Source organism: Neophocaena asiaeorientalis, unplaced genomic scaffold, assembly GCF_003031525.2.
Source record: "Neophocaena asiaeorientalis asiaeorientalis breed wild unplaced genomic scaffold, Neophocaena_asiaeorientalis_V1.1 scaffold177, whole genome shotgun sequence".
Taxonomy (NCBI): Eukaryota; Metazoa; Chordata; class Mammalia; order Artiodactyla; family Phocoenidae; genus Neophocaena; species Neophocaena asiaeorientalis.
In genome coordinates this window covers 8362749-8378686 of record NW_020172779.1, presented here as the reverse complement: position 1 = coordinate 8378686, position 15938 = coordinate 8362749, and the positions used below count along the sequence as shown (strand labels likewise).

The following is a 15938-nucleotide window of genomic DNA, read 5'->3' as shown; positions in this document are numbered from 1 at the left end:
CTGGGTTTACATGTGTGCTCTTCTGACACTGAGTCAGTCACCTGTTTAATATGTAAAAACATACACATTCCAGAAACAACACAAAAAACAGAAGGAAAGGTCTACAGGGGGAAATAACGAAATTAGACTTGCATGAAATTAATAAGATCAACTGATTAATCAAGATGAAGCTTAAAAAATAGCTAAGAAACTATTTTTAAAAACTAAACTTCAGGGCTTCCCTGGTGGCGCAGTGGTTGAGAGTCCGCCTGCTGATGTAGGGGACACAGGTTCGTGCCCCGGTCCGGGAAGATCCCACATGCCGCGGAGCGGCTGGGCCCGTGAGCCATGGCCGCTGAGCCTGCGCATCCGGAGCCTGTGCTCCACAACGGGAGAGGCCACAACAGTGAGAGGCCTGTGTACCACAAAAACAAACAAACAAACAAACAAAAAACTAAACTAAACTTCAGACTAAAGGGCTTTCCCAAGAATGACTATGTGGTAAAAAAGAATACAGATATATAAAGTGTAAAATGGATCTTCCAATATGCTATACATGATAAAACACTAGTTGAGGTGAGAAAAATAAAAATCAAGAAAACACGTTAAAATGTGCTAAATATAAAAAATTTACTGGCAAAAGATGATACACAATAAGATATAGGGTTAAACAAGATATTAAAAGTATTGAGGAAATAATAAAAATATAAAGATAAAAGTTAAAGAGACAAATTAATAACAAGGATTATCTCAGGCACTAAAAAAGTAAAAATCCTATGGAGAAGGGGGAGTGGAAAAAAATGTTATGGTAAGTCTTTTTTCTGAGATGTAAAGGAAGTATAAAATCATAAAAAATTCTCTAAACATACATGAGTTCATCACTAAAGCACAAAAGTTACCAAAATTATTAGTCAAAGAATAGATTAGGCACACAAACTGCTTGCATAAACAAGTGCAGAGGGCAGAATAAAATATCCAGGGAATGAAAAACACCAAAAGGGCAATCAAGATTTAGAGCTAAGGAAAACTAGGTTGTATTCATGAGGAAAAAGACAGTTAAGAACAAATATGGCTGAAGTCTTCAAGATGCTAAAAGCAGTAGTGAGAGTGGACATAAACACGATACCCAGGGACAGACACTGTTCCAGATTTAAGATAAGTGGAACAAAAACTTCAAATAAAATTGCTTAAGAGTAGATCTTAGAGTCATACTGAAAAAAAAAGTTAAAGGCTACCTTAGAAAAGTGCAATTTAAAAAGTTACACATAGACTTAAGATTTCTTCATTATATCAAATTATGCTAACAGCTTAGATGAGGTAGACAAATCACTGTTTTTAAATCACAAAATTCATTCATCCGCTCAATATGTTTAAGCCTAAATGCCTGCCACGGTATTACAGTGCGAATGAGGTAGCAGTGAACAAGAACATACGAAAAATCTACATAATCAATAACTGATGTTTTATCAAGCAAGAGAAGATTCCAAATGCCTTGACATCCCATAATAAGCTATCTAGATTTACCTTTTCTAGTTCTATAAGAAAGCTGTCCAGAGACTCATCTGAGAGTTTGCCAACTTCGAACATTGTGACTGCATGGCTTTTCAAGTTCTGCAATAAAGAAACAAAAACAAAACTAAAATGTACCTTATTTGAGCCTATTATTAATAAGTTGTAGTTTTCCCTTAGATTTATATTACGCTTTCCAATACATTTAAACTTAAGGGTGGGTGAGGAGCTGATTTTTCTAATAACAAAAGTAGCCCTCACTAAAAAGTTCCGACATTCCTCTAAGGAATATAAGACAAAGGCAGCTGCATTTTTCCAGAAAAAATCTAGTACTTAAAAAAAAGATATAAAAGCACTGAATTATTTTACATCTAATCTTTATTTTAAACATTTTTGTATTTAAACAAGAATCTGACTTACTGGTGAAAGGTTTCCCATCATTAAAAAGGCAGTAAGAGTTGAGTCAAACAGGAATGCAATACGCTTTGTATATCCTGTAGACAAACTCAAACTGCTTATACTGGCTGTGTCTGTTGGGGGGGAAAAAATCATAGTTTAAAAATCAAGTAAGTGAAAACTGTTCTTTGCTTATCATTTGGAATGAGAAAGTATTTCATTTCAGCTTCACTTAATAATCAGAAAGTACATAATATAGGTAACACTGTAGTCACAAGAGGTCCCAATCCTACCTATCTCCAACATAGAGATAAAAAAAGTTAAAGTTCAAAAAAAAAATTTTTTTTAAAGGCACTCACTTTTGTAGTAAATATTTTGAAAACCAGTAATAAACCAAGACTTGATCACTGTCAGATCAATAAGACTATCTAGCCTAACCTCTACAGACAAGTCACCTGGCTCAGGTAACAGAGCTACTTAGGGTAGGAGCAGAAGCCCATGTTGTGTGCCCCTCTCCCCTCCCAACACAAAACCATGTGCAGCGTGCAGCCCGCTTGTCCACTATGCTTTGCCTCCCTCTGTGCTTAGCCCAAGCAATGGCCTTCCTGCACTCGCCAGCTGGCACGCTCTTATTCATTCTCAACCCAAAAATCATCTTCTCCATGAAGGCTCCTAAACCTCTCTAGGCAGAAAGAGGGCTCTTCCTCTTTGCGCTCCACAAGCACCATAATGCTTCTCACACTGTGGTGGTTTTTATGGTTATACTCTCCAGACTTAGTTTTTGGAAGGAAACTACCATATTCTTGTCAATTTTATACCCCTAAGATCTACCACAAGGTCCAACATATGGGTAAGTACTCAAAAGACTACTTTTGAATGACTGAAATCCAGAACAAACCACAAAATAATTGTAAGCCTGGAGAGTTTGCTTTATGAGTGTATGTGCAGACGCATGGCTTATCTACAGACAGACTCAAACTGAGTTACTGCTAACCTGGATCTTCTTGACTATTTGTATCAGTGTCAGTAGCCGATGAAGCTTCTTGTACAGGACTCCTACTTTCCCCGCCATCCCATGATAGGAGCATCTTTTGTGGATCTAAAGTACTCCTATTAATGAAGAATACATTCACTTTTTAAAAATCATATAAATGATCATATATAAAAACAGCTACTGAAGTCAGTACTTAAATTATGAACATCCACCTAAATCCACTCTTACATTCAAGCCCCAAATTGAGACACAGTCCCAAAATACCCTGCACACACAGAAAAGGTTCTTAACTAAACCCATGGATAGGCTTCAGGAAATTTGAGAATGTTTAAAAATTATATGTAAAATATTGTATGAGCTTTTCTCTGGGGAAAGCATTTTAGTTTTCATCAAATTCTAAAAAAGATTACCACACACACAAGATTAACCACCACTAATATATATATGGTTCACCTCACTTGACAGGTTGAATAAGTAAAATTTTTGTATGTAAAGCAATGCTTTTTTCAAAAAGAAAATCTCCTACTAAATAAATGAGTTACTTTAATCTGTTTACGGATGGAACATTCTTCCACGATGAATGAAGTTGATCCAAATTTATTACTTGTCCCTTCTTATGGGCAAACCCCAATCGGCAGTACATTGACACAGCATTCTGAAAGGAATATAAAGGAAATGAACATCTGAAATAAACTAGACTTCAGAATGTTTGTAGAGAAAAAACTATTACGGACTATGCTTACAGTGAGCCTCAAACATTTTCATCCCGTAACTAGAAGAAAAAATTTTCAGTAGGCCTAGTCTTCCCCTAAAGTCTTCACATATGTAGGAGAGGGAATGCTCCCAACTGTCTGGCCTGGTCCTCCCTAGATCCACCCCCAAAGAAGCGGAAGTTGTTGCTTATCTGACTTCATTACAAGATACTGTGACTTCACTACAAGACACTGGTCAGGCTGCTTTCTGGTGGGCACAGACGTGTGAGTACAGCTTTCACTCCCTGGGATGGAATACTGGTTCAGGGTTCTTATTTTGCTCTTCTCTATCTTTGTAAGCACCCCGACTGTGCACACTTCCTCTGACAGCTAATAAGAATCTCACTGCTTCCATTTCTCAGTATCAAGACAAAAATCTATAATCCATTCAGTATTCCTATCACAAGTGAAGAGAGTATAAAAATTACATACCTTAACCAGGGATAGGTCTATCTCAAGAACATTTGCAAGCTGGAAAATAAAATTTTTAAAAGATTTTACATTCTAAGAATCATAAGCATATTACACAGTTGTAATAGACAATTTGACCATAATCAGAAAAATTTAAATTATTAATAACTGAGTCTGAATAAATTTTGTAATCAGAATTTTTTCGTTCCATATCTCTAAGACACTTAGAGGAGTACAAATCCAGGCAGTGACCATAACAACTGAATTACTTAGCCTTTAATTTCATCTCATTCAAAATAAAAAAAATTTCCAGATCAGTCAACTGTCTACAATGCTTTTATTATAAAGTCATATAAAGTTATTTAACCCATTCATAAGCTATTAACTAAAAAAATTTTAATATACATATGCAGGAAGTAACTTAAGAATAGTGAACTTAAGTATATTAATGGTCCAAGATCTAACCATGGGTGGACTTTGAAAATATTTTAATTATATAATTAAATAATTTTATCTACTTTACACAAACTTATTTTATAATCTTGAGGTTAAGTTTTTTCATAAGATGCTATTATACTTACCTCTGCAACATTAGTATGCTCATCTATTGAAACAAATATCTTATAGAGTAGAGTTTCAAAATAATCACCTTGCACTCGATTCATTACAAAACCTTCAAGAGGAGGAACTAAAATAAACAAAATAGACTTTTCTCAGTGACATAATTTTATAAAACAAGAAAGTTTAATTCAAACATCTAATTGAAAAGAGACCTCCAACTTAGGGACTGAATTCAGCTTTTGATTCATTTTACCAACTCCATAGCAAGTTTTCCTAAAACTCCCAAAGTAAGGTCATATGCAAAGCTGTCTACACAGAGTGGACTCTTATGGCAGAGCATAAATCCTACAAAGAGTAATTTCATCCCCATGGACCTCTCAGCATTACTGAGGCAGAGAAGTGCTAGAGGCATGGACTTGGTAGAATGGCAGGGGCGCCGGTGCTGCTCCAGAATGGGGAAGCCTGCCAAGGGTGTGTTTCTGATGCGTCTAGGGCAGCAGGTGGCTGGTCTAAAGCAGAGAAGCAAGAACTGCAAGTCACCATGCTACCCAAAACCAGGTGGACAGAAGGTATTGGCTCTCTGCCCTCCACATCATCCCTGCTCCATCCTGAGAAAAGGGGAAATTCATCTGCGTGACTGCCACATTTATCACTGGTATAATTTGCTCTTTGGGGCTTTCTATTCTGTAACCTCCTCGATGGGAAGAGGGTCAAGACCTTCTGCACAAGAGGCTGCCCGATCGATGCTCCCCACCTGTTTATTCATACTCACTTCTCTCCATCTCTTTGGTCCAGATGCTCTAACCCACTTTACTAGAATGCTCTGCCTGGCCAACAATAAAGAGGCACTATGCTTTCCTTTGCCATTCTCCCCTGTGGGCACACTTCCCCTGAAAACATCGTGGGAAGAAGGCGTGTGCCTAGGCCATAGCAGGATTTGGGTGTCCCTGTGTCCTCTAACCCTAACACTACCTAACTTCACCCAAAACCTAAATTATTCCCAACAGAGAGATATAAGACAAAATTCAAGTGGTCAAAATGAAGGCACTGTGAAGAACCACAATGTATACATGAGGATAGGCTATCTACTTTACAGCTCTGGCTCATGTCATTTTTTGATTTAGTGCTACCCATATTTCCAATCATCCAAGGACTGTTAAGGATCAAAGGTTTCTTTTTAGAAATATTTTAGTAATCCCATTTTTTAATATAATTCTTTTCCTACACTCTCAGCTGTGTGAATACGAAGTGTAAACGTTTACTGAATGCTTACTAAGTGCCAGCCTATACTACTAGCTACTTTATATATACAATTTCACTTAATCCTCTTAATGTTAAGAGTTGTTCAAAACTATACCCTATCTTAGAGATGAAGAAACAAGGCACTGGGCTTCCCTGGTGGCGCAGTGGTTGAGAGTCCGCCTGCCGATGCAGGGGACATGGGTTCATGCCCCTGTCCGGGAAGATCCCACATGCCGCGGAGCGGCTAGGCCCGTGAGCCATGGCCACTAAGCCTACGCGTCCGGAGGCTGTGCTCCGCAACGGGAGAGGCCACAACAGTGAGAGGCTCGCGTACCGCAAAAAAAAAAAAAACAAGGCACTAAAAGGTTAGAAATACACAATTTACATCTAGGCAAAAAGAATGAGGCAACTCTACATAAAGAGATATGGAATAGTATCAATATATAATTAAAAAAGTAAAGTATGAGCTGGATACACCACCTGCATAAGAATAAAACCACACAAAAAAGGATATATACATATATGCCTATGTGCATAGTATGTTTTTGGAAGAATATACAGGAAACTTAGTGGCGGCTGAGAAAGGAACTGACTGGTTAGGGGCAGGCATGGGAATCAGACTTTTTATACTCTTCTGTAAATTTAGTATTTTATAATCATAATTACTGCCTACTCAAAAAATACATTAATAAAAATAAAGAAAAATACCTGGAAATAGCAAAAAAAAGTTATAGAAAAAAAAAAAGACAAGGAAGGCCTGGCCATAAACACATGGTAACACAAATAAAAAATAGAGGTCAGGACACACTGTGAAAAGCCCCCAACACTCATTGTTAACAGTAAGGTCCCTGGGGTTTTGTGACACTTCATATTTGATTACACAATATCTTAGAATGGTAAAAGATATCACAAACAAGAATAATACCTAAAAGATATGATAGAAAACACACTTATAATACATAACCTTAAGATAACAAGTGCTTCTATAAATTGCTAAGAAATCTAATCTAGAGGGAAAAAAAGCCAAGGATGTGTCCAAGAATGTTAACCACATCACCACTGAGGCAGAAAGTAAATAAATAAAATAAAAAAGAATAAAATATTTAAAAAAGGAAATGATCTAAACAACCAGCAATAGGGAAATGGTTTACTAATTGAAATATACAAAGGTCTTTTTTTTTTTTTTAAACATCTTTATTGGGGTATAATTGTTTTACAATGGTGTGTTAGTTTCTGCTTTATAACAAAGTGTTATACATATACATGTGTTCCCATATGTCTTCCCTCTTGCGTCTCCCTCCCTCCCACTCTCCCTATCCCACCCCTCCAGGCTGTCACAAAGCACCGAGCTAATATCCCTGTGCCATGTGGCTGCTTCCCCCCAGCTATCTACCTTACTACGTTTGTTAGTGTGTATATGACCATGACTCTCTCTCGCCCTGTCAAAGCTCACCCTTCCCCCTCCCCATATCCTCAAGTCCGTTCTCCAGTAGGTCTGCGTCTTTATTCCTGTCTTACCCCTAGGTTCTTCATGACATTTTTTTCCCTTAAATTCCATATATATGTGTTAGCATACGGTATTTGTCTTTTTCTTTCTGACTTACTTCACTCTGTATGACAGACTCTAGGTCTATCCATCTCATTACAAATAGCTCAATTTCGTTTCTTTTTAAGGCTGAGTAATATTCCATTGTATATATGTGCCACATCTTCTTTATCCATTCATCCGATGATGGGCACTTAGGTTGTTTCCATCTCCGGGCTATTGTAAATAGAGCTGCAATGAACATTTTGGTACATGACTCTTTTTGAATTTTGGTTTTCTCAGGGTATATGCCCAGTAGTGGGATTGCTGGGTCATATGGTAATTCTATTTGTAGTTTTTTAAGGAACCTCCATACTGTTCTCCATAGTGGCTGAACCAATTCACATTCCCACCAGCAGTGCAAGAGTGTTCCCTTTTCTCCACACCCTCTCCAGCATTTATTGTTTCTAGATTTTTTGATGATGGCCATCCTGACAGGTGTGAGATGAAATATACAAGATGAAATATACAAGATGAAATATACAAGGGTCTTAATATTGATTTAACTTGGGGAGGTGGGTGAGGAGGAAGAGATAAAGATAAAAAAGATGGTAGTGACATGAAAATATAAGACACAGATATGTCAGGTAAAAATGAAGAACAAGGACTTCCCTGGTGGTTCAGTGGTTAAGAATCCACCTGCCAATGCAGGGGACACGGGTTCAAGCCCTGGTCCGGGAAGATCCCACATGTTGCAGAGCAACTAAGTCCATGCGCCACAACTACTGAGCCTGTGCTCTAGAGCCCGTGAGCCACAACTACTGAGCCCGTGTGCTACAACTACTGAAGCCTGCGTGCCTAGAGCCCATGCTCCACAACAAAGAGAAGCCACCACAATGAGAAGCCCACACTCCGCAACCACGAGTAGCCCCTGCTCGCCGCAACTAGAGAAAGTCCACGCGCAGAAACGAAGACCCAACGCAGCCATAAATAAACAAACAAATAAATAAATAATGTAAAATGAAGAACATATAATTGTATGATATTACTGAATATATGTAGAAACTTATGCACTGAACAAGGTTTAAAAGGTGACATAAATGCATAAAAACACTGGTTTGATTTAGGATTGTGAGAAATTTACCTCAGATTTCTGCTATTTTAATACAGTGCTTCCATGAACAGAAGATAAAAATGAAAGGAATTCAACTAAAACCACCTCAGTGAGTTGCAACGTAATGAGGAAGTAATGTTTTTCTTTGAAAAATTCTAACATCAAAGATCCCAGAATGATATGTGTCTAACTTAACAGGGTGACACACAGTGCCCAGCACCTAGTAGCCATTCAAAAAACAATGAGAAATATTAGCACATATTTACCTGCTATACAACTGTCATCAGATATTGGTACATCCAGATAAATAAATCCTTTGTTATATAAACCTACAGAAGCAAAAGTATCTTGTTTTAGATGAACCAGTAAACACTGTAATTTAAAAAAATAAAATAAAAACTTTATTCCTGATTTTCTGTAAAGATTCTTACAACTTAATGGTATATGAAAAGGAAAAAAGAAAGATAGAAGAAAAAAAAATTACATCAAAGCTTTCAAATCTTGGTTTCCCTCAAATGCTCAGAACTGCAAAATTTTTCTTATGATTCATTTGTATAAATTTCTAATCTATGTGACTAATTATAGCCACACTGGAAAACAATGGACTAAGGTCACGTTTCAAACAATAACATTCCTTAGGAAATATTACTGTTCTTACCTAATTGATAAATAATTGCTATAAATTGCTGATGGCTTAAAATAATTTTTTATGTTGACGAAAGACCATTTCTACTAACCACTTACTATGTACTACATTGTAATCTAGTGATCCAGAGAGCTGAGGGCCTGCATCAATGATCTTATCAATAGCGCATTTCTCGGGCAAAGTGCATATCTAGGAAAAGCAAAATATTTTCAATTAGGTCCTGTCCAAATTAACTAACTGGTAAGTTTCCTGAAATCTATTCATGTTTAAACCAATGATTATAAGTCATTAGTTGAATGAACTACATATTTTTTTCATTTTTTACTCTAGAATTCAAACAAAAAAAGCCACACACAACCATCAATTAAGGTGCCAAAATATGCTACCAACAGAACTCATACCACAAAGCAATTTTAAGTGCCAATACTTGCGGGTAAGTAATGTGCTCACTAATAAGTAGTAATACTGACTCATCTTCTTTGCACTGGAATCTGATCCATTTGCTGATTCTGGATCTCTCAAACCAGAAGTTCATTCACATGCCACAGGATTATTATCACTGACAAGATCACCATCTTATGACACAGTCTGACATCTCTGCTCGGAAGTAAATGCACTGAAGCAGAATTTCTAAGCCTTGCACTCACTGGGTTTATTCTGTCCTCGGAAGTAAAACAAAATGCCAACTAAAAAAAAATCCACACGCTCACTTAATTCCTTCAGCCACAGGGATATGACTGGTCTCTAGGCACATCGTCTGCTATTCCACCTTTTTCCCCTAAATCAACATCCCTTCTAAAATGTATAAAGCTTATAGCAAATGTGGTCTGACCCCTGGGAACAGTATTTCCCTTGATCTTGACACTACTCCCTAACAAGCACTTACCACTTCAGTACAGCGGTTCAGCACAGTGATTAAGAGCACAGCAAACTGCCTGGGTTATAATCCCAGACCTTTACTAGAACTGTGACTGGAGCCATTACTTCATTTCTCTGCGCTCACTTTCCTCACATGTGAAAGAGGCTACAAATAATACACAGCTCTGGGGTTGTGATGAGACTCAAATGAGACAATATAAAAAGCAGCTGGAATAGTGCCTGGCACACTGAGCACACAGCAAGTCCTCAAAAACCGTTGGCAATACTATTGCTGGTAGCTGTGGCATCACGTCACTTTACATGAAACATGTAAGTAAAATCCCCAGATGACTGTACATGAACCAAGTCAAGTCTCCCTGATGACTAAAGAGTATTTTCGAAAACTTCCAATATTCTAGCCTACTAAGATCATTTACAATTTTGAATTTAATTTCCTTCAGGAAAACCAACTAGTGTTACTTTTCGTAAAAAAGTTATGTAACTATAGTTAAAAATTATAATTTTTAAAATAAAAATCCTATGTTTAACTTTTAAAGTTATCTACCTTTATGTCATCTTCTGTGATATATGCAGCCTGCACCACCCACCATGCCTCTATGGCAATTTCCACCGGCTTTACTGGTAGAAGATCACGGGCCGTTTTCCGTCTGAAAAATTTCTGCAATGGTACAAACATCAGAGCATTTGCAATCTATCTAAAATTACCACTTTCTTTTTTTATTGATAACAGTATAACAAGACAGTTTCCAACAGACTAAATAAATATCTTTTAAAATTCTCATGTTTTAAAATCTAAAGTATTCTAGATATACTGAATGGAGAAAGTCATTCTTAAATTATTTCAAAGTAAATTACTTCAAAACACTATCATTAAATCTGGATCTAAATCCAGAAATTCAAAGGAAACCCAGGTGAAAATGCATTTGTGTACTGATTTCACCCATGAAGTGAACCCTGGGAGTGGAATGAGCAGGTGAAAAGACCAGCAGAGCAAAGTTAATTTTTAAAAATAAATGAAATGTCTTATGCCTTAGATATTTTTAATTCAATAATCACTTAAGCTATAACCTAGAGATACTGATGAGTTGTTTCTGTATTAAGCATATTTTATTTGATGAAAGAAATCATAATTCATTATTTCTACTACTTAAAAATTTAATCAGATTGTGTGATAAGGAGGACAAGAAATTTAAGGGAAGGGAAACAACTAACTTACTTTTGATGATCTACACTGATTCATCAGATCAATGTACTGGTTCCTCCCTATGCCAAGAAGCCTTAGACCTAAAAGAAAGAGCCTTTCCTTTAAAATCATTTAATACATCTTGAAATGTCAGTACACTCACAACCTACTAGGAAAAAACCTTTGACTTTCATTCCTCTTTTGATTACTGACAGATGATCAATATCAAATTAAAAAGAATTCTTCAAACAAAATATAAAAGACAAGCAACTGGGAGAGGTGAATTCATGCTGACACTTTGACAATGCTAACTGAGAAAATTTTTAAAAAGCAGAAGTCCTCCCAATTCCAGGAAGTCAAAATGTACTTCTCAGCAAAAGTTTCTTCTTAACACAACAGAACTATGTCACATTTCAAATACACACTTCATTAAAATAAGCATAATAAAACACCAGCAAATTATGTTAGTAACAACCATATATCATGCTGCGAAAATACTGTGCACGAATTTTCTTTCCTCATTGGGTGTACACCACAGCCCAAGTAACAGAACTTCATTCTCTAGAAACAGAGACTAGTCCCATTTTTCTGATTCTACCACTCCAAAATATTCCTCTCTTAGACACTTAGACTAAATCTTCCACTTGACTTGTATCATCTGATAAAATTCCTATCAATAATGTTGCTTGCTGTTCTCATCTTTCAAGTCTTCCAGGTTAAAAGCACAATAATGAAAGGCAAGAGCACGCATGCACAAAGACACTCTAAACACTGCCTCGTTCTTCAGCATAATTAAATACTTACAGTCAGCAGCAGTGAAATTGGGCAATGAATCATAACTTTTCTCACTGTTCATAATGTCCTTTTAAAAAGAAAAAAAACGTAAATGTTAAAACGCAAAATGTCCTTGCCACAGGAAGCACTGAGATCAGAGCCTGGCAACCTAGAGCATGCATGTGACAGTGTAGCATGTACCACGAGGTCCCAACCTAGCAACTGAAGGTCAGGCTTTCAGGTCTGGGTTCCTCACAGCGCACTATGAAGCCCAGACAGTTGCCCAGAACCTCTGCCCTGTGGAAGCTATGCAAGGAATACCTCTCTCAGAGTTCAGGGTTCCAGGCTCTCCACACTTCATACCTGATCCTAGACTCCTACCCTAGGATTAGAGAGAATCCCGAGAGAAGGCCCAACAGTGTGTCATAGCTCCATTAACAAGCATCCAAGACAAGCACTGCCGACAAAGACCTTAACGGCTCAGCAGCCTCTGCTCCTCCAAATCCCAATCAGCAACAGAGTCAAACTCAGTATCCAGCTTCTTGCAACCCTCATCTGTTTCCCCAGTAATAAACCAGCTGTTTACTGTGGGGATAAGACCCATTTTTAGCCCAGGAGTTATACCCAATGGTATAAAAACAGATACCAGAGAATAGCAAGCACATGGATGCACTGAAAGCTGGTAAATGGGACAAAACCTCACTCTATTATCTCCCCCAAACCTGTGGATAACACCAGAAAAATAATCAGAGAGACAGCAACAAAACTATTCTACACACTGCTTAGCTGCCACCTTCATTACGCTACCCTGGTTCTAGGGAAAGGGACTGACAGAAACCTGGGCGGCCAGGCCTCAAGCTTTACTTTGTATTTCCTCCAAAACAGGGACACAGGAGACATGGGACTATAGAAGTGCCTGTGAAGAAGGGGCTTAAGGAGACAGGCAAAGGGAGCTCCTGTGAAGGCGGCCATGTCCTAAAGGGAGCTAACCTCACTGCTACTGCAGGCGCCCAACTCCTTCAGTTCTAGGCTGCCCTCTGCTCTTCAAGTGGCTGGTGAGCCCAGAACAGTAGCACTCAAATAGAATTAACAGCAAATGAATACTAGATAAATACTGCCAAGCTTTACATAAAACTCACTTAAAAACAGTATATAGGGGCTTCCCTGGTGGCGCAGTGGTTGAGAGTCTGCCTGCCGATGCAGGGGACACGGGTTCGTGCCCTGGTCCAGGGGGATCCCACATGCCGCAGAGCGGCTGGGCCCGTGAGCCATGGCCACTGAGCCTGCGTGTCCGGAGCCTGTGCTCCACAATGGGAGAGGCCACAGCAGTGAGAGGCCCGCGTACCACAAAAAAAAAAAAAAAAAAAAAAAAAAAACACCAAAAAAACAGTATATAACTACTATTTAAAGCTATTCAACACAGGCCTAAAAACTGCCTTTGGAAAAAGGCTAACATCTAAAAGTTAGTAATCACAGAAAGATTAGCAACCAGGACTACTAATACAATTCTATTCTTCTGAAACATGCATTATATAATGTTGGGTCTATACCATCATTTATTCTTTCTACAGTTAGAAAACAGCTAAATATATTAAGCTTCTCTGAGCTTAATGTTCAATTCTGTCACCCACATTTTCAACCTTAACAGTGTATTAAAAGCAATAAATTTTATACAAACTGTGCTAACATAAATGGCTGATTAACGCTACAACAGCACAAAGGGTCAACAACGTCTTCAAGAACACAGAATAAAGACAGATACTTTCCTGCCGAGAAAACACTGATAAGGACAACTACTTGCACAAGTGTGGCTACAACAGTTAACTTGTAAGCAACCGTCTTTTTTACACTATAAACTCAGAAACAATGTCCACCGTGGCTGAGTGCTGGTCATCATTCACAAAGTGTCCCCGACATGAAGTCCCATCCCATCCCTGAAGATTCACGTACACTGTAAACTCACCTCCATAATCCCAGTATAATATAAAAATGGTGTTATCCTCAGGCCCTTTACCATGATATCTGATAAATGGTAAGGGTACAGCATGAGATGATCTCGACTGTACTTTAACAGTTCCTCATAGTATTTGCGTTCATCTTTCTTGACATGTTTAACTGGGAAAGAAAGGGAAATTCTCCAGTTTTTTTTCAGATCTTATACTTAAATATAATTATAAATGCAAGGAGAAACACTTTACAAACTAATATTAATTAAAAAGAGAAGTATGTAAATTGGAAGAAAATAAAACAATCTAAGTTGGAACAAAGAAACAATTACACCACAAGCAACAGACTTCAGAGTATATAAGTAAAATGTATGGGACAGAAAAGTAGAGAAATAATTCTTAACAAATCAAAAAGCAAAGAAAGTGAGCATGGAATGTCTCCCCCCAAAAACATAAGCTATAATCCATCCAATCCCTATGACACTTTACAAGACAGCCAATCTGAATGGCAGTTTTCTATGAAATCAAGTCTATTTTTAAAAATTATTTGCTGGTTTCTGTGTTTTAAATGTAAAAAAACCTCTGATTTCCATGGAATATGTTTTCACAGAAAACCTATCTCTGAAATACTATGCTTAAAATAAGAGTAACAAATGGGAGGGAAGACTAGCAGGGCAACAGAATAATCAAAGTAATCTGACAAATAAACAGCAAACATTTTTTAAAAAGTTTTTTTAAAAAAATGGAGCCAATTATGTTTAAAATTTGTTCCAATTATTATAGAAAGAGTCTTCATTAAAGTTGTATTATTTGGAAAATTTATAGAGACCAAAACAAAACTCAAAGTCAAAATTCATTAAGAAGGAACGTACTTCTTTTCTGGCATATTTTCTCACTAAACTAAAAAGAGGACAACTGAATCAAAATTAATATTCTATAGGTAAAATGAATCTATAAACAGTACTCTAAAAAATAATTTTCATTGGAATTAGAAAGAAGAATCTACTTGCTAATGCAAATTATTGTTAGGTGTGATGGGTCATTATAGAATTTATTAAAGGCTGTACATGGAAAAATTTCAGTACTATGAAATATATAATGAAAAGATAGGACAGATTTATGAAAATGTAATTCAGCAGTAGTCATTTCTACCTCAATGTAAAAATGTCTCTACTTACCTAAGTTATTTCTGTATCGTAACTGATTGCGGATACTGTACAGGACAACCTGCTTCTCATATTCTCTCTGTGAATTTCCAAGACTCTAAAAAAAATTTCAAATAGATTTAAAATAGTTTCTAAACTAAACAACAGTACCTTTACCCCATAAAATTTCAATACCATGCCCCCTAATTTTATCCTGGAATCTCTAATTTCCAGAACTGAGTAAAGATTTTCTTAAATTTTATCATACAAACTTTCCTGCTACGGTATTAGAGCAAAAATTCAATGTGTTTATCTTCAGTCTCCCTTTCTAAAAGGATTTACTGAAATTATCTAAAGTATTTAATATCAAATAAAAGAGCAGTCTGAGAGCATAACTTCACTTAAGTTAACAAAAAACTAAGTTCTACTAATAAAGATTTCCTTCTTTTGTTTTTTTAAAACATTTTTACTGGAGTATAAATGCTTTACAATGGTGTGTTAGTTTCTGCTTTATAACGAAGTGAATCAGTTATTAAAGAAGATATACAGATTGCCAACAAGCACATGAAAGAATGCTCAACATCATTAATCATTAGAGAATTGCAAATCAAAACTACAATGAGATATCATCTCACACAGGTCAGAATGGCCATCATCAAAAGATTTCCTTCTTGACCATCTCCAATTTGTGTAGATGGATAGATTCTTGCACCTACATTTATTTAAATTTAAGAATGGCCACTAAGGACAGATCCCCATCTGATGACTACTTACAGTTGAGGGCTATGATTATTAAAAATTAAGATTCTTGGAGAATGTACACTTAAAATATACCTCTAAATACGATTATTTCTTAAAAACGTCATCTTACGGCCTCATCAG

General features: G+C 36.9%; 1 protein-coding gene across 2 annotated transcripts in view; it reads right to left on the bottom strand.

Annotated features, from left to right (window-relative positions):
• Positions 1-15938, bottom strand: part of FAM91A1 (family with sequence similarity 91 member A1) — a 44909-nt gene that overhangs the window by 24728 nt on the left and 4243 nt on the right. For both annotated transcript variants that reach the window (XM_024741326.1, XM_024741325.1), the window contains exons 2-14: positions 15090-15174; positions 13929-14080; positions 11996-12053; positions 11225-11292; positions 10553-10666; positions 9228-9318; positions 8750-8812; positions 4623-4729; positions 4063-4101; positions 3421-3533; positions 2879-2994; positions 1909-2018; positions 1504-1590 (exon numbers count right to left, since the gene is read on the bottom strand). In XM_024741326.1, the coding sequence (XP_024597094.1) occupies positions 1504-1590; positions 1909-2018; positions 2879-2994; positions 3421-3533; positions 4063-4101; positions 4623-4729; positions 8750-8812; positions 9228-9318; positions 10553-10666; positions 11225-11292; positions 11996-12053; positions 13929-14080; positions 15090-15174 (1203 nt within the window). The remainder of the gene's footprint in view (positions 1-1503; positions 1591-1908; positions 2019-2878; positions 2995-3420; positions 3534-4062; positions 4102-4622; positions 4730-8749; positions 8813-9227; positions 9319-10552; positions 10667-11224; positions 11293-11995; positions 12054-13928; positions 14081-15089; positions 15175-15938) is intronic.